Here is a 19,180-nt window from a genome sequence, read left to right on the forward strand (position 1 = left end):
GCCGCCCCCGCCGCACCTCCTCGGTTTGTCTGAGTCCTTTCGTTCTCTTCCGCAGGGTCGGCCGTCTCCTCAGACGGGATCGCGGTGCTGCCCGCCCGGCGCCATTTCCCGAGCCAGCGAGCACGGCGCCGTGGGCTGAGAGGTCTCACCGGCCTGCGGAGTGTCGGGCCCCGTGGCTGTGGGGTATCCAAAGGCTGCGTGCCCAGGATATCTTCGGCCTCCTTGGCCTAGGTCAGGCTCCACAGCCAACTTGGCCTTGAGCGCTTACGGGGATGGGGCACCCATAGCTTCTCTGGGCAGCTCCTGTGCCAGTGCCTCACCGCCCCTTGAGACAAATCTTCCTCCTGACATCTAACCTGTATCTCCCTTATTTCAGTTTAAAACTGTTCCTGCTGGTACTGTCACTATCAAACCGTATTAAAAGCCGGTCTGCCTCCTATTTATAAGCTGCCTTTAAGTGATGAAAAGGCCACAATGAGGTCTCTCTACAGCCTTCTCCAGGCTGAACGAGCCCAGATCTCTCAGCCTGTCTTCATAGGAGATGTGCTCCAGCCCTCTGAGCATCCTCATGGTCCTCCTCTGGACCCGCTCCAACAGTTCTGTGTCCTTGTGCTGGGGGCTCCAGGCCTGGACGCAGTACTTCAGATGAGGCCTCACAAGGGCAGAGCAGATGGGGTCAATCACCTCCTCCCTGCTGCCATCCCTCTGCTAATTTAGCCCAGAACACAGTTGGCCTTCTGGGCTGCAAGCACATGCTGCTGGCTCATGTCCAGCTTCTTGTCTATCTCGACCCCCATGTTCTTCTCCTCAGGGCTGCTGTTAAGTATGTCTCCCAGTGGGTACACGTATCTGGTATTGCCCCAATCCAAGTGCAAATTAATCCACTGGGGGCCAGAGGCTGTGGCCTTTTGGCTGGTCACAACAGTCTTCTGATACGGAGCAGTTTCCTGTTACTCAGTGTAAGCCAGTTCCCTTTCTTTGATGAAGCCAGTAAGTTTTTGAGCACGTTTTTCTACGGCAAATGTCAGGAGTGCTTGACATACACAAAATGATCTTAGAATCATTTCAGTTAGAAAGGACATTTAAAGGTTACCTACCTTAGCTGCCCTGCAATGAAGGAAACAGATGAGTGTACCTTATGTAAATACAGTGAGAGACAGTGATTGGGGATTAGGGCTGGAACAGAAAAGAAAGGAACCATAAGCAAATGGAGGGATAATACAATAACAAAGTAAAGATTCAATGGCAGCCAAGCAGAGAAGGGCAAAAGCATACACAATACTTATATTCAATGCCTGCCAGATCCCCAGGACATTGGAATCACTGGTCTTGAAAAAAGGTGAAACTGCTGCTTTGAATTCCTTGAGCATTACTGTTGTCAAGGAGCATAAGGGTATTGGTATTTAGAGAGATCGCTCAAGCTCTTTTCAATGCCAAGAGGAAAAGGAGAAAAACAGTTTTTGGAAGAGTTGTAAGCGAATCACCACTGCATCCATTTGTTGTTTTTTTTAAATTATTATTATTTATTTATCATAAAAAAGATAGGGACTGAGTAGATGAATTTGTTACTGAACCTGAAAAGGGACTTTGCATGTTTGTTTGTTTTTTTGGTTTGCTTGTTTATTTTAATATACTTTGAAAAATGTTCAGCAACAAAAGATAGAACGAGAGAAGGTAGAAATCAAAGTTGAATGTGTTCAGGTTTCCAGAACTTCCTCAGTATTCAGGATATGATTTTACTTTCTGCTGTCTGCTTCAGCAAAGCAGCAGCTTTACTTGTCAGTCAGGAAAGCACGCCGTGAACCCAGTGACCATAAGTATTCTGTGCTTAAAATAGAATGCCTTTTGCTCCAGAATCTCAAAATACAACAAAAGGCATTCAAATAAGTGTCATTTTCAATGCTCTGTTAAAGTTAAGTTAGCTATACTACGTTTTTCCCTGTAAACAAAGTACAGGAAACTTATAGATGTGCTTTTTTTTAAAGGGATATTTAAAAAGAAAATCTGACTCTCAGTCTGGATTTCCGAATGTACTCTTCCCTACTGAGGCCACATCTGAAATACTGGGCTCCTCAGTTCAAGAAAGACAGGGAACTTCTAGAGACAGTCCAGCGGAGGGAGGTGATGAGGGGCCTGGAGCATCTCCCTTACAAGGTCAGGCTGAGACCTGGGACTGTTCAACCTGGGGAAGAGAAGGCTGAGAGGGGTCTTATCAGTGTTTATAAACATTTATGGTTGTGGAAATCAAGTCAATGAGGGCAGACTCTTTTTGGTAACATACAGCAATAGTACAAGAGGCAGCAGGTACAAACTGGAGCACAGAATGTTCCATACAAATACAAGTAAGAACTTCTTTTACTGTGAGAGTGACAGAGCAGTGGAACAGGTTGCCCAGAGAGGTTGTGGAGTCTCCTTCTCTGGAGATATTCAAAATCTGCCTGAATGCTTTCCTGTGGATCTTACTCTAGATAATGTGCTTTGGCAGGGGTCGTGATGTCTAGAATACCCTTCCAGTTCTTACAATTCTTTGATTCCATGATATCTTGATTCAAGCACTGTTTTTCTCCCACTTTCTTTATTTGTGTCATTATTGTCAGTGAGGAAAACTGGCTATGAGCTTTCCATGCAAACGACAGTCTACAATGCGTATATGAAGCTCTACAGATAGCTGTTTAAGACAAGTTACTTGTTTATGTAACAGAAACATTTGCACTTCAAGTGTGCCCTTTCACGAAGAGCAAGCCAAAAGAAGCCAGCAGGGCAAAATATTTTCTTCTGGCTTCTTTAAAAATAAGTACCATATATTTGTATTAACTTTGATTCCTCTTCCTTTGTGTATGTGTGTGTGTATGTACACATATGGATCAGCCTTCTTATTCCAAGTACTAACTTTCCTTGTCCTATTTCAGTCAAGCTGAACATCAAAGGAGAGTTTTCAAAAGTAGGAAATTTCTACCAACTTCTTGAAAGTAAGTGAAAAAGAGAATCCTTATAAGTTGTGCTACTGAAGAAGATCTGAACTGTAACCTGAACACCAAATAGTTGATGGTGAGTGCGAATAGCAAACAGGTAAATAGCTGAAGACTAAACTAGTTTCACATATAATTAAACTTCAGGGAACACAGCCATAAGCTTTAAAATTACTGCCAATTTTACTTCTCCTGGAGCTCCTGTATTTTGCTGTTACTCTCTATCACATGACCAGGTTTTATTTGCTGCTCTTTACTCCTAGATCTCTTTCATGGTCAGTGATTTCCTGTAAATCCCATGTGAGCCTACCTGGGAGAAATTTCCTCTTGGTATCACTGGGCCATGTCTTCTGCAGCATATTCTCCTGCTGCTTCCATTCTCTCTTGGTCATTTTGCCTGTAGTTTTTGCTGTATTCCCTTCTCATAAGCTAGTATTAACTTCAGATTTCAAAATTAATCCTTTTTGTCACTTCCCTTCATCTGTTGAATTCTCCATCCTTGGAGAATTCCATCAGGTGACACATCATAAATCAAAAATTTATTCTGTATTGAAGGTTCTGCAACCTGTGAGAATTTCCTTTTCTATCCCACTCAATACTGTAATTCCTTTTAAAGTCATATTCAAGTAATCCTTAATCCAGAGACTTGACCGGTCAGCTTCACTAATGAAAGTATGAACTTACAGCACACTAATACTCGCTCATCTAAATTCCAGCTATGGCCAGATACCCATTATTTCTTGCTGTCATGGTGCATCTCACGCAATGGTAAATGTCAGGCAATGCAACTCAGAAGGAATTAAGGCCATGTGAACATCACACTTAGTGTTCATCCAGTGAAAAGTAGCTTAGTTCAGCTTGTCTGCCAGCACAGTTGCTGTCTGGCACAAATTAGAGAAGCTAATTCCATCAGCGGAGTCCCAGTGGAAGCTGAGGTTTGTAGCTGGCCACCAGGTTATTGTGTGTGATATGTTAAGGCAGAGGAGGCAAATAAATGAACTGTAAACTGGCTATGCATGTATTCCTTTGTTTAGTGAAAAGCACAACCTCACTGTAGCTATAGCTTTGGTGCTGACCATAATATATCCAATTAGACTCATATTATTTCAAAGGAAGGATGAGATTAGAGCTATGTGGCATATGTTCTCCCAGTGCCTTATAGGCATCAAAACAGATGAAGGAAAACCCAGTTGACTGGTGAGATACAGAATGAAGGTAAATAAATAACCACGTGTGGAATTTTCTTCCTAATACTCACGTTGCCTTCCTTGATGTGTAGGTGTGAATAGAAAAGAGGGATATGGTTTTGAGAGGAGCAGGTTGAAAAGCTGTATGGGAGTGTCCAAAATCATTGGAAATAGAGAACTGCTTCCTTGCACAGAGGGAGGACAAAGGAAAGTGATAGGAAGGAGAAAAGGAAGAAAAGGGAACTTAGAGTGAATAAAATTTACAGGAAAAAAAAAAAAGAGTGGGAAAAGACATTCAGATCCCTAAGTGAAAGAAGTGGTAATTCAAACACAAATTCACCAGCAGTGGAGATGCATAGTAACAAATTCATTTATTTATGCATAATTACTAACTGCTAGGTGTTTGGAAATGTGCTGACATCAGTGTACACAATGGTACTACTGGTTTTAGTGGATTCTTCACAAACCATAACTGAGGATTGATCAGTAGTCAGTAAGCACACAACCTATCTTATCTCCACAGCTGGAGTGAGAACAGGCAGGTAAATAAATGAGAAGGTGATAGGGAATTGGCAAGCTGGTCAAATTGCATGTGACCTTCTGTCTCACATGCGTCAGAGTTTGCCAGTGCCTTACAGATGATCAGACTTCTGAAATACTGCTGGTATCCAGTTCTCTTGGAGGGTAATGACCGTAGAGCTGGAGAATTAATGTAGCAATTTTAGCTTAGCTATGGCGTTTTGGCCTTGCACCATAACCTCACAAATGATATGCTGTAACTCTATTCCTTTGATACTTGTAAAGACTGCGTGACTTGCTCAGAAAAGTGACTGGTCCAAACTGATCAAAGCTGTTACCGATGGAATTTATAATATTTTAAATATTGAAAACACACAGATATGAAACTGCACGTATCTGATAGCATCTCTCTCATTTGCACGCAGTGTTAGGTATGTTAAAGGGTGAGTTCAGTGGCTCAGGAGACTGACCCATTGGTGCTGTGTGCTCAAGTTCCTGCTCTGCAGTATGCATCAATTAAATATGAAATATGGTGAGATGAGAAAAAAATAGTAAACAACAACTTGTTAGATCTTAAACACTTCATATTTATTGTACATTAAATAAAACAATTTCAGTTCAGTTGAGAGACCGATGAGTTGGATTTAGGAAATCAAAACTTCTAAAGGAAGATATGTTCAGATTAAGTGATCATTAAGTACATATGAATTAATTACGTTCTAGTAAAACCATATTCTGTTAAGCAATTCTCAGGTGGATAAGATACATTATCAAAGAGGTATGTATTCCAAAGGTCTTATTGCACATCTACTGACAAATCCTTGTACCTTCAGTCTGCGAAAGGTTTGCATTGTACCACCGAGTACAAACTGACTGCCTCCTCGTACACAGCTTCTCCTCTTTCCTCATTAAAAAAAAAATCAAAACACAATATCAAACAGAAAGTAAAGCTGAACATTACAAAGAGTGTGTTGTCTTCAGTTCATTTCATTTCAATCCCAAAGCAATCCATGCGTATTCTTTCTTTTCAGTAAGAGCAGGCAGGGAAAACAGAGCGACAAATGAGAAAAGAAAAAAAAAACAAGAAGAAAGGAAAAAAAGAAAATCTCCAGCCACACGTTTGTTCTGTTGTTGCAAGGACTAAAATGCTGTAACTCTGGCTGCCCGTTCCCAGCGCGGTGGCAGGAAGCACTGTGGTCGGACTCTCACTTCCCCTCAGTTTTGTCTGCCTGTACTTCGCGCATATATGAATCAATGATATGCGGAGGCACTCCATCCATTAATAGTTTGAAGAACGAAAGCCCACCTGCAAGCAAGGGATAAGACAGTTTTCAGGTTCAAAATCCCTGGAGCGATGAATAGGTTTGTGCCATTAATTTCTGCCTCAAGTGGCAAAGATTTAGTCAGCCCCTACCATATATTTGATTTTGAGATAGGATAAAATTCATCCCTGTTCAGAAGTTCAGCACAAGAATTAACCATTATTTAATCTCTGCACTGCACAGAAAAAACTTCCCGTTTCCCTTGCTCAGGATGAATTGCATTTCTGTTTGCTGGTAAGTCTCATATACGGTCATTCACCCCATGCAATATTCTCTGATTAGCAAGTAACCCTCCTGGATTTCCATCAGGCTGGATGCGGAGCACTTGGAGATGGAAGTCAGCGCAGAAGGAGAAACGGAGAAAACACCCGGCACCAAAGAGTTGTGGAAAACATGCAGAGACATTCGTATTATTTCAGAGTTGGGTCTTGTACTGGTTTGTAAGTATTCAGCAAAATATTTACCTTATTGCTTGAAAGTAACACCTGGTGTGGCATGTGTAATATATATGTGTGTGTATACACAAACAGAAAAAAAAAACCCACAAGAGTTTAGATAGAGGGGCTGACTGAAATACAGACTCCAGAGATATCTGGTTACAGTCAAAGCCTTTATGTCCTGGGGAATTATTTTGGATTCAGTTCTGAGTGAAGAATATGAAATCACTGTGCCTTCAGCTGCCTGCTCCACAAAAGCTCTGCTTACAGCTAGGGCTGCTCCACTCTTCATAAGTTGCACCAAAACAGCACAGGCAAAAGATTTTTGGAGTAGATTGAATAATTTAGGAATCTGAGATAAAATATTTCTTTCAGTGCCCGGAAAATGTTGTGTGCAATGTGTAACACACCAGCCAGGGCACCCCATGTATCAGTGATTGAATACAGGCTACCCAAATTAGAACTGAAATCTCATTCTGTTGGAAAAAAAACCTGCAAAAAAGCCATAGAAATCTATAGAAGAAATGAAATGCATGGCTACTTTTGTTAATTTCATTTGGAATGTGGAGTGGAAAAAAGATAAATATTTTGCTAAAACACGGGAGGCTGTCCTTACTCAAGGGAAGGGTGGCATTTGTGGTAAAGTGCTAAGTAACACCGATCTTCCTCGTGTAGTTCTGCTAGATGCTCTTCTCTGCGAGCTGCCAAATCACTCACTGATAACAGCACTTACCTTTTCAGCTTTTTCTGGAACGCACCAAAAGTTTTAAAGCAAAAGTACATTGTCAGGGTGAAGATATCACTGTCTCCGAATGCTTCAGCTAAGTGCAACCGACCCGATACTTACATACAACATTTATCCCGAGTGCACAGTTTAAGAACCGATATCCTTTATTGACACAAGGATTATCCAGTTAAGGTGCTATTAGTTTCTAGTGATTATAGACTGAACTGTCTTGTTTAACACTTGCATTGCTGCAGAACTCTTTGTTCCCGATCTTAGGTGGATGCACAATGCAGACAAAAAGATACATGCTTTTTAGCATTCTTTTCAACTTACGTAGTGCAAATTTTGATAAGAATCATTCATTTGTAAATGAAATCAAGTGCTGAATAAATATTTCATTTATGTAGAGGCATATTCCTATGTGAAAATAACTGACTGTAAATGCAAAATGTGTTTTATTCATGCTTATTATTTCTGCTATGTCATGCTTGCGTTAAATTCCACTGAAATATGCACTGTTAGAGAACAGTGAGAGGTGGTACTACCAGGGTTTACTGTAACAAGCAATTATTTAAAAAATCAAGTTTTATAGGCATTGAGACTATCATACTACTCATTTCAAAAACCATTTTCATTAAGAAACATAATGAAAATCATGCCATACTAGGCAGACGTTGTATGACGTGTAAACAGACATAAGCTTCATATGCAAGTACCATATGAAAGCTTACCTTAGATGACAATATACATTCAAAAATCCTTATTCTGTAACTAAGGGAGAGAGAGAAAGAGAAGTAACAGTTTAGTGCAAACACAAAAGTAGAGAGAAAATGTTGAGTGAAATTATGCTAACAATTATTTCAAGATGATGTTTTAATCCTTAGTCTTGTAAAACATATGGGAATAAAAACACATGGAGAATAAAAGGCGGGGATCCAATTCCACTTCAAAATTATCAGTAATGTGTAAAGATATATTAATAAGTACAATTAACTATAAATTCTGTAATTAGTCTACAGTATAGACTGGAACCAAATTATGCAACTGATATTTATTGTAAAAGTTTCCAAACGTAGCTTCAAAGAAGCTAACACATATATATATATTGTATTTTCCACCAGGGAAAAAAAGCACACACGTAACACTGAAACATATATATATATGTCGAAACTCTATAAGGCAAAATAATCAAGTACAGACTAATTACGTACCTGTGAACTAAAGTATGTACTTTGTCACATATCCACATTTACATTAATTAATTACAGCATGCCATTGGCTCTATAGGAGCCCTTACCTTTAATGAAACATTTTGACTATATAAAATGTCCGTATTTATATCCCTATAAAAGCACTCAAATTTTTACCTTTCACAGCCATGTTAGAAAATTACCTTAATACTTCAAATGCTACAGGAACATTGTATAGCCTGATTTTTTAACTTGTTTTAGTTTTGAAATAATACATTTAGATGTATAAAATACTGGAAACTGCTTTCTTGGCATCTTAAAACTGCTCTGCTGATATTCTGGACTTGGGCAAGGTTGCAAGGAAACACATTTCTATGGAAAGGGCCACATTCTTTGCCACTGTAATTCCAATGAATCCACATTTAAAATAAGCTGTAAATGCAACAAAGTTTCACATTACTAAAAGTATAAAATTTCAGCCGATTTCAATTGGATCAGGATTTTATCCCTAGATCCTGTTGTGCAAATTCAGGCACAGATTATCATTCAGAGCGCTAATCTGTAATAAAAAACTAATAAAGAATATATTTTAAGCACAGCAAATGACTTCATGATGCTTCTGTTATTTCAGTAATTCTACAAACTGATCGAGAGCCAGTTGCTGAGATATAAAATTCTGTCTCCTGGAAAAGTCTAAGTGTTCCGGTCAATAGTAGGCACAGTTACTAAATTAATTCTTCATATGTACAAGTAACTTTATTCTCAATAATATTCTCAGACATAGCAGAAGCATGCTAAAACTTTTGTAACTCTGCTGTTAAATTCCTATATTCTTGATTAATTTGGCCTTCTTTGCTCATGTGGCATAGACTTAGTATGCCATGAGACACCAGCTAGTTTAATCTAAAAAAAGCAAATAAATACACACTTTGCATGCAGAAAATGCGTTTCAGTGTGAAAAGAGAGGAAGGGAATGAAATGGAATGGCCAGAGGATTATACTCATTATAAACCTGCTTATTCCCCGCCATGAAGATTGGTTCTCCTGGATTAATTACTCCTTGATATATCACTGCAGAATTAGAATATTTATAGTGGTATTTATTCGCATTTGAAATTCTTCCAAGTTGATTTTAACATCATATTTTTATTATATTTCTTCACACAACATCTTTGTTACCATCAATCAACCAGAATGACCACCGATCTTCAGTTCATTCTTAAGACAAACATAATCTAAAAAAACATTTCATGATGAAAAGAAGTGCAGTGCTCTATCTGATTTTTTCCCTTGACCTCAGGGAAGCTGATACAAAATCATTTCCTCACATAAATAGAGATTTAAAGCCATATTTAAGGATCTCCCTCAACATATTTAGAATACAAATTTGTTGATTTTTTTTTATTTTCCGTAGTAAAATGGTATGAAAAATATATCATGAGATTCTGTGCATGCATCATCTTTCAAAATAGAGGTATATTCTTGCTTCTGAGCTGTATTACGTGATTTTTTTCAGCACAGTTATATCTATAAAAAAAATTGGATATGCAATCATATGGAGCAGCTCTCTGAGCTGCCTTCTTTAAGTTCACTCAGCAAAACTGAAAACAGACGAATGAAGCAATGTCTCTATCAAGTAACATCAGCAAACGTGGGACCTTCTTTTAAAGATAAATAAGGATTTATTATTTTTACTTATAATTATTATTGGTGCTCATAACTATCATAATTAGCATTAACACTTTTTCAGAAAATGAGCAATAAATTTAGTAGCAAGTAGGAATTTAGATTTGTCACCTCAAATACTGTAAATGGCTAGAAAAGTAGAAAATTGTAGCATATTGATAACATTCATAGTCAGAATATTCATAGAATCATGAGTCATGGAATTGTTAAGGTTGGAAAAGACCACTAAGACTATCTGGTCCAACAATAGCATTCATGGCTGTTCTGTTGTTCAACCACCACGCAAAACTGAATCCTAGACTGTTCTGTCTGTAATTCTTCCATGGCATTCCTCAAATTGAGCTTATATACACGCATGATAATCTTCAGATTTCCAACATGCCAGACATAGTTGGCTAGAGATACTTTTCTCCATTATGAAGAAAATGCAATTACTGTAATATATACTTCTGCATGGCACAGTGCTCTGTAGCATGACTTACCATGCACCAATGTCTCCAGTAATACCACTGTAGCTCATACATTCACCAGATACATAGCGTTGCCTAGAGCCTGTTGGTCTTGGTCAGGCAATATTCAACTGCATCTCAACCTTACAGATTCATACCCCAATCATTATTTTCTTGACTACAGTCACACCAGTTTAAAGACATATAAATACACACATGCACACACACATATCCAAACCCAACACTGCAATCCTTTTCTAGCAATTCAGACTCCATAATTCTGTGTGTCATTTTGAAGTGCAGTCACCTGAAGAACCCTACTAAATGAACAGACAAGATGGGAAACTTAAAGAATGTGAGTTCAACACATACGTCGATACAAGGTTGAAATAAGGCTCAATTATGTTTTTATGTTCATTTAATACTTGTTGCATTTGTTTGTGTCATATAGCAAACCCCAAGCCTATGCTGGTTTGTCAAGCTACAGCTGCTGTCTTTGCTTAATCCTATTCCCTTTGAATTCATCAGTTGAACTGCCAGTCATGTTAAGAGCATCAGCACTGTATCCTTGCAACAGATGTCTGGTGTCTAAACCCTACGGACTGAAGTCAGGAGACTTCAAACAGTGGCCAATAGACCTGCCAGGATGCAGAGAGGGATCTCAATGAGGGCAAGGACTCGCAGCCCACAGTGCTGGGAAGGAAACACAGATCAAGCAGGCATGGTAGGAAGGAGTGGGGCTGCACCAGGTGATGGTTTGAGATTGGGCTCTGAAGCATGCCATAATTAGGAGCGTTGTGTTAATGAAAGAATCTATCACGTAGCTAAGGGGAAAGAAACGGCATGCAGCCCAGATGGGATGCTTAATGGACTGCATTTTTCAGGATTTCTTTCAGGTGTGATGCAAACCCAAAACACTGTAGAATCAGATGTTCTGAGTCAGATGTCTGTGGAGTAGTATTATACTTTTTCAGTTGATCTTTTAAAGAAAATATTACTATTTGAGAAAAAAAAATAAGGTATTCATGAATCTAGAAGTGTCTGTGCTACAGACATTGCAGTCAATGAGTGTGGGAGGGTTTATTAAAAAAAAGATGAGAAGGATAGTACTAACTTTGTCTACAGAGAATATTCTTACATTCTCATTCTCGCTTAGCAACTGTTGGACCCAATGTAGATGGGTTCATTTACAATCCTAAGATAGGGCATCAGAGTAAGTGAGGCTGCAGGATGTGTTGCAACCAGCTGGTATGATGATTACTACAGCCCTCAGGACATGATGCCCCACACCCAATCTCTATTGAGATTTCCTTTGAGATGGATGATCAGAGGGGTGCTTGAATTTGACTGAGGTGCTAGGGTTTGTTGGCAATGTTAGGAAGTGACTTAAAATCACAGAGCTAGAAGCAATCTTGAGACATCATTTAGTGCATACCGTAACCCAACAATAAATTTTACTGCTGTCATTCCTCTAAAAGTCTCATGGTACCAAAGGCTCTACAACTTCTACTGTTCTAGTTCTTCACTATTCTCCGTGTTATCTATTCTAAGTGTAAGTTGCCATGTAGCAAGATGCATAAATATATGTATTTTTATATAATCTTTAATTAAACCATTGTGGAACGAGTCAGCTGTAGCTGGGAAAGACCTAGAAGCATTCAAACATAATGGATTGTGTGCTCTCATTTCAGGACACTAGTCAGAAAACTGGACATAGGAACATTAGATAGATATTTCTCAGCAAAGATCCTCAAGGACATAATCTCACATGTACCTAGTAATCACTTTAGTGAACGGAACTGTAACATTTTTTCTCCCTAGATAAATTACTTTTATTTGATTGGAAAAGTATCCAACCATTTCCAGCCTATTTCAGATAGCAGTACATAAACATGCAATCGTAAACAATTAAATTTCTGTCAGTATTGATCAAAGGTGATTTTTGTCTTTCTTAAGGACATGAAGGCCTGGGGACTTAGAAAGTTTGATGGAATAGCAAATTAAGTTGGACTTTGCCTGCTGTATAAAAAAAATAGGTGAATATATATGAGTATAAAATAGATGAAGCAACCTTCCCAGGTGATGAGGTCTTCTGCTGTGCTGTGAAATAGAAAATTTTCTTGTGATTATGGAAAAGATTCATATATCCAGTTCAAGGACATTACCTTTTAAACAACAACATAAAAATAAATCATGACAGTTAAGAAATGTGATATTATGCATACTTTCATTATATTAGTTAAAAGTTCAGGTTCGTAGGCTAAATATTTATTGCAATGGCTTCTTGCTAGCAGATTTGAGCTGTGGGACAAAATGCATCAGAAAACACAGAAAATGGAAAGTGAAATCTAAAATCAACACAATACAATGCTTGAGGATATTAAATAGTATAGTTTTCTTTATACACAAGCATGATAGAAGTAATAAAATTAGGACCATATTTAGATAGCCTAAATTCCCTCTACACTCCTGATTAAACACTTCCTATTGGCTCTGTGGATGCAGCTTTCCTTACTTACAACTTCACGTCCATTTTTTCAGAAATGCTTATTTCATGGTTGAAGCAAAAGCCTTTGGTGAAAGTTAATATAGTTAAATATGACCACATCTGTTGCCAGGGAGTAATTTTCTGAAAGTACAATTTTCAGAAAAATTAACTGGTAGTCCAATCCAAATCCTCTTGTCATTCTTGGTGTCCCAGTCAATGCTAAAATGCTTCTCCTCTTTCCCTGTATTTGCAAAATAACATTTAAAATACTTTGCTCCTAAAAAAATTCTTCAGTTATATCAGCTAGCTTGTGTTCTTGGCAACAGTTCTTGTGTTGCTCTATGATTTTGCTAACAAATGACATTAACAAGTTTTCCTTGGAAACAAATATTTTGTTTAATGTGCCATTTTAAAGCAGACACTATCTGCCATGAATTAATGTTTCTTCCTTCTCCTTTTCTCTCCTTTCCACTTCATTCAGAGACCTGTATCCTATTCAGGATGACTTTTTAACATTTTCTCAAAAAGTTCCATGGCTGAGTCTTACTAGAGTTTACCAGGTAAGCTGCAGAGCTTTGAGAGTTATGTTCTATCACTGTGTCACTTGTGAAAGAGTCCTTTCAAACACTGAGTGTTTGAATTGGGACTAAGGAGAAGAAAAAGATACAGTGTAAGTACCACACAGCCTTCAAAGAGAAAACAGTGCTGCCAATGTAGTTTATTTTGTACTAACACCAAGTTACTTTCATCTGGGAAAGCTAAAAACCTGTTTAATCTCCCTTTTGCTTTTGCCTTTCATACTTTTGTCTCCTGTGTAAATGGTGTTCAGATGAACAGTGCATTTGCAATGAATTAAAACCCTTACCTTTTACTTCCAGTTTGCAATCAACTTCTGCCTCTCCAAGTTCATTGACAGCTCTGCAAGTGTAAGTGCCTCCATCATACGGACTGGGTTTGCGGATCTCCAAGGTACAGACACCTTGGTTGCCAAACATTCGGTACCTTGGGTCATTCAGTATAGCAACCTTGTTTTTCAGCCAGGTTATTTTGGGCTGCGGTAGAAACAAAAGAGGACCCACATGCACAAACCTACAAATGGAAATGTTTTACCACTGCTCGTAATGCTCTGTTAATGCTGAGTGATTCAGAAATTGTACAAAGTAGATAAAATAGAGATAGAAGGGAAGCCAACCATTAACTAAACATAAACACAGGCTACATCATGCCTTTGTTTCGGAGTTGTTAAGTGCAGTTCCCATCGTGTAATTAAAGTCATAAACTTGTTATCAATGTAAAATGTTTTATAATAACAGCAGACACCTCAGCTTTATCTTTTGATATCCAGTTACTCTGAATCAGAACAGAAAGCATGTTTTTAAAAGTGATTTTCAGAAAGAACAGCCACAAGCTGTTGGAAAGTGAACATATTCTTAAACTCTCCAGAGTTCCCATTTTACTAGATTGAATTTTCATCGCAGAAAATAAATCTTATTAATATGTAGCTCAAATTGGAAGATACAATGGAACTGAGAATTTATGCATTCCCAGAGCATTCCCACAATGCACTTACTAAAAGCATAATTATCTTTTTGTAGAATACACTTCACTTTAATAACAACCTTTACTGTCAGTGTAGGTCTCTGTACAACCCCACCTTTTCCTAAGGTTGTGCCCTTTTCCTGTGTCATCTGGGGATTTCATAACTGTTATAACACCTATAACACAGGTCCCACACCCCTCCTTTTCTTCAGCCAGCTTTGTATAGTAAATATTGTATTACAGTTTTTTCTTGTTGGGTTAAACTTTCTCATGTGTTAACTGACACTGCTGTGCTGTACCTTGGGGTTGCCCCGAACGCTGCAGTTCAAAGTAGCATTGTAACCAGCTACAGCAAACGTGTTAACTAGAGGCTGAGTAAACAGTGGTCGTTCAGTGAAGTCAAAGTCGTCGTAAACTGGGTATTTGTAGACTTTACCTATAAAATGAAAACAATGCATTAATAAAGACTAGTATTGTAGTATAACTAAATACCCAAACATCTTAAAAAGTTACAGAGTCTGCTTCTATTCTGACCTGCACTGGTTTAGGAATCAGTCTGGTGTAGTAATTTCAATTGTTAGGGAGGCTGGAAGGGGACTTGAGAATTGACTATTGCCCTTGGTTTTGATATAGAGTTCTGAGAGCTTCTCTTTGTCTTGTGAGTAGATGGTGTACTAAATAAAGACAGCTGGACAGACTGACATCTTTCCTTGTGCACAGGCTTCAACAGACACCTTTGTGTCATTGAAACCTTTTCCAATCTCCTGTACTGGCTATAGTGCAGCTAAGGCCTAACATTTACTTTCATGACAGAGTTGAGTAAGCAGTAATGAAAAGCAATTCCTATAGCTCTGTTTTCATTTGTGATCCCATTTCTAACAGAAATGCACTTTTCTTTTTAATAGTGGAAGTGTATTCCATTTACCCCTGACTTCCAGTCTTTCAGCCTGTCCATGTGGGTTGTACGGGTTGTCTGTGCTCTATATCATGGCAGTCACGTATTCCTTCCTTTCAGAAAAACACAACCAACCAACTTTGATTTTCTTCAGCTAAATTATTAATCTGTAGAATTTTCCTTCCATAAAGAGACACTGATTTTTTCAGGTTTACATTGCTCTTCCAAGCTGACAGTTTCTGAAATATCAGAACTTTTGATAGCAGAGATTCAGTTTGTCCAGGTTCACATGCTGGAGAGGTGAAGCAAGAGGTTAAGCTTATTTGTTGGCTTGGCCCTGAAATGTACTGCAGCACTTGCATAGCTGGAGATGAGTCTCCATGGAGAGGCCACGGCTCACGGCTCTTAACAGAGCAACTGCTTTACTCCTCTTCCAACTCTTGTTGACTTACATCTGCCAGTGGTGTCATATGAGTGTGATATCCAAGACCACAGTAAGTGACAGAACATGGAAAAAATGTCGCACTCCATAGAAAAACTTATAAGCTATGTGGACAAACAACAAAGTCCTAATATGAAATGTCCTAGCTATCCACTGTGCCTCATCTAATGGCTTTTATGTCTAATCACCTTCCAGACTCCGCGCACACCCCATCCCTTTCGATAAGGAAAAGCTAATTAGCTAACCATCTTTTGCAATCAAAGCACTCTCTTTGGTCATTGTTGCATCCTCGCTGAGGCCGCACATGTTTTCAGAGAAGACTCGGAAGTAGTACTCGTTTCCTATGACGAGCTCATTAATGGTGGCACTGGTGCGGTGGTAGTGCTCAATTACCGTGAACCATTCCTGAAACATACAAACACAGAGGCTAAGCTTCCCTGCAGCTCAGTGCACCTTCCACCTTTCATATGTTGCTTGAAAGGATCATTGACCTTGGGATAGTACAGTTTTCTTTTAAAGGAATGTTAATGAAGAGTAATGTGCTGAAGTAAACAGTAATTAATTATTCCATCTGACATGAGTGATAATGAGCATACTCAGACTTCACTACTGAGTAGTGAAGGCTGAATGGAAAGTGGATCCTATTGAATGGTTACACTCTGTTAGCCCAAAGGTTTCTGTTTAGGAAATTCAGCATTACAAAGGTTATTCTTTGTGAGGTGAGGTAGGCTTCTTCGTTTTTCTTCTACACTGCTGACTGAACAAGTACTGCTGCAGATAAGAAAACTGCAGACTGAGGAGAAAAACAAAACCCTGGGCTGTGACACATACTCACGAGGGGCCAATGCACTAATGTACCCCTCTCTTCCACAGGTTGAATGTTTGTAAAGAACATACATTCAACCAGGTGATCCCTCTGGAGCAAAAGAAATATTTAAAGACTCATGTGGAAAGAAGGATTTTAGCACTTTGGTCTTCAAGCCATAATAGGACATGTAAACTATATCCTAGTATGTAACACCTACATAACAAATAGATTTAAAAAAAAAAAAAGGTTTATGCTAAAATAAAATTAAGTAAAGTATGACAACAATGTTTTTGCTTTTCCTGACTCTACCTTGCAGAGTTTTTCTTTTTTTAAACACACTCTTGCTGAGTTTCCTGTGCCACAGTTCGCATTGGTATTTGATTTGATTGATATTTGATTGTCTTCAAAAGTCAGTTTATTTTAGATTCCTCAGAAACTGATGGGCTGCCATCCCAAGTAACCTATAGAGTTTTCTGTAATCCTCTGAGGACCTACTGCTAAGGAGCTGTCTTTTGGCAAAATGGTTTGCTGTGGAACGACAGCTGTGCCAGAATTGCAAAATTCATCACCACAGAGAATATGGAGGAACTATGACCTGAATGACCCATGACACTCTGAGCCCTAGACACTGCTGTAACTCAAAGACAGGGAATATTTCTTCATCTGGAAGAAGATCTCCTCTTGCCATTTGAAGACAGATTAAAACTGAAGAATGAGAAGGGAAATAGATCCACAGGAGGAATGAATTGATCAGAGCATGAAGCAGGTCAACTTACTGAGTTTTCTAGGTAGTGGGCAAAAGGATTCCTTTAGATAACACAACTCCCAAAATATTGTCCCAGTTTTCCAGTGTTTTAATTTGCAATAAGCATTAAATGTAAGAATCCAACTGCTGTCTTTTAAGGAAGTTTACATTTCATGTTAGTTTAATGACAATGATAAAAATATCTTGCTTGTTATTGCCGTTTCATGTCAAAGGTTTTTAGAGCCAGAAAATCCTTAGAATTTTTAGAAATACCTTGTAGATTTTCATAAAAATTAACCAGTCAATGCTTTGTCCTCCTTCATTAATTATTATAAAACTTTATATTTTTAAGAAGAGGAGCTTCATGAATACATCAGCCTTTTGAACATCTTATTACTTACCATACTCTTCTTATCTGCTTTTTGAATAGTGTACCCAGTAATGGCAGCATTGCCATCATCTTTTGGTGGCTTCCATGATAAATTTACATTCTCTCCCCAGACGTCCTCAATAGTTACAACCTCTGGTGGGCCTGGGCGATCTGTAATGAAAATATGGCAGTCATCGTTTTTCATAATATTTCTGTTTTTTCTCTTTCCTACACACATCTTCCACTTTCTCTTTTGTCTCTTTTCTATATATTCCACTTCATTTGCTTCGTTTCTTTCTTACACACGTATATGCCAAACTCAATGTCCAAAGAATGCTGAGGCTGCAAAATGACACTTTCAACAGTTAACCCATGCCAGAATCATAAAAATCCTAACTTTGTGGGTCACTTTGTGAATATGGTTTATAAGGTACATATGCTCTTTAGTTGCAGATAGGCATGACATTTTCAAAACCTGATAATTAGTTGAAATTTTGTTCTTAAGACAGGAAATGCCAATCATTATTATGCATATTATGTAAATAAATATGTTGGTAAAAATTGGAAGTAAACGTTTTTTCTCGTCTTTCTTTCCTTGCTTTCATGTACTTCCAACATTTAGAATTTCTTCCATGCTACACTTATGATAAACTTACTATGAAACCATTTCCGTTTATGGATACCAGTCAAAAGGAAAAGGCTTGCATCCTAAATAAACAAGAACATGAAAAACAAAACTGAAAAAAAGAGACTGGCATGTTCAAACAAGCTCATGACATTGTGTAGGAAGTTTTAGTTAGAGACTACAAATCTATAGCCAAGTAATTGGATGTAGAGAAAAGATTCCTCTGTTTTTACAGCTATAAGCTTGGAATGGCTGGAGTCTTCTTCTCTGGCATGCATATGTTTCTGTTTCTCAAAACATACCAACAATTTGAATATCTATTGTAGCTTTATCCACCAAATTCTCTACTTCCACTTTCATGTCATATTCTCCAGAGTGGCTCCTTTCTGCCTTTCTGATAAAAATGATGGTGTCATTCTCAGTGTTGCGGATGTTGATTTGGTTCTTGTCTATTGGAGAACCATTTTTCTGCCATGATACTTTTGCCCTTGGTCTTCCCTGTAAGAAGTTAGGAAACAATTTATATATGCTTTTCAGAGAGAAAAGAGCATTAGCTACAAAGAGGAAATTGTCCTGAAAGAAGCAGTGAAAATTCTTTTTTAAATCATACAGCATTTCAGATGCAATCCCATTAATTTACCTAAAATGCGACTTTTTTTTCCTTCAATAGACAAAAATATTTGTATTTTCTCTATTTTCTGAATAAACTGAACAAATATTTAAATATTTTCCTTCCTCCCTTCCTCCCTTCCTCCCTTCCTCCCTTCCTTCCTTCCTTCCTT

At 38.3% G+C, this 19,180-nt stretch overlaps 1 protein-coding gene across 1 annotated transcript; it reads right to left on the reverse strand.

The window, feature by feature from the left end:
* Positions 1 to 5,891: 5,891 nt before the first annotated feature.
* Positions 5,892 to 19,013, reverse strand: LOC100544896 (myosin-binding protein C, slow-type-like). The gene is made up of 8 exons (XM_010713432.2): positions 18,701 to 19,013; positions 17,805 to 17,944; positions 16,096 to 16,255; positions 14,813 to 14,949; positions 13,840 to 14,026; positions 9,364 to 9,422; positions 7,893 to 7,932; positions 5,892 to 5,981 (listed from the first exon to the last, which is right to left on the reverse strand). Exons 1-7 carry the CDS (start codon positions 19,011 to 19,013, stop codon positions 7,912 to 7,914), a joined length of 1,017 nt encoding a protein of 338 aa, XP_010711734.1. The 3' UTR covers positions 5,892 to 5,981; positions 7,893 to 7,911.
* Positions 19,014 to 19,180: the final 167 nt, after the last annotated feature.

Source organism: Meleagris gallopavo, chromosome 1 (genome assembly GCF_000146605.3).
Source record: "Meleagris gallopavo isolate NT-WF06-2002-E0010 breed Aviagen turkey brand Nicholas breeding stock chromosome 1, Turkey_5.1, whole genome shotgun sequence".
Lineage (NCBI taxonomy): Eukaryota > Metazoa > Chordata > Aves > Galliformes > Phasianidae > Meleagris > Meleagris gallopavo.

What these genes read in the sequence shown, in the direction of transcription:
- LOC100544896 (XM_010713432.2), bottom strand. Translation starts at nt 19,013, where the DNA reads ATGCTGTATGATTTAAAAAAGAATTTTCACTGCTTCTTTCAGGACAAT. An exon ending in AATAGATATTCAAATTGTTG is followed by an intron (nt 17,945 to 18,700) that starts GTATGTTTTGAG and finishes TTTTCATTACAG; the next exon opens with ATCGCCCAGGCCCACCAGAG. An exon ending in GCGTTCGGGGCAACCCCAAG is followed by an intron (nt 14,027 to 14,812) that starts GTACAGCACAGC and finishes TTTCTACCGCAG; the next exon opens with CCCAAAATAACCTGGCTGAA.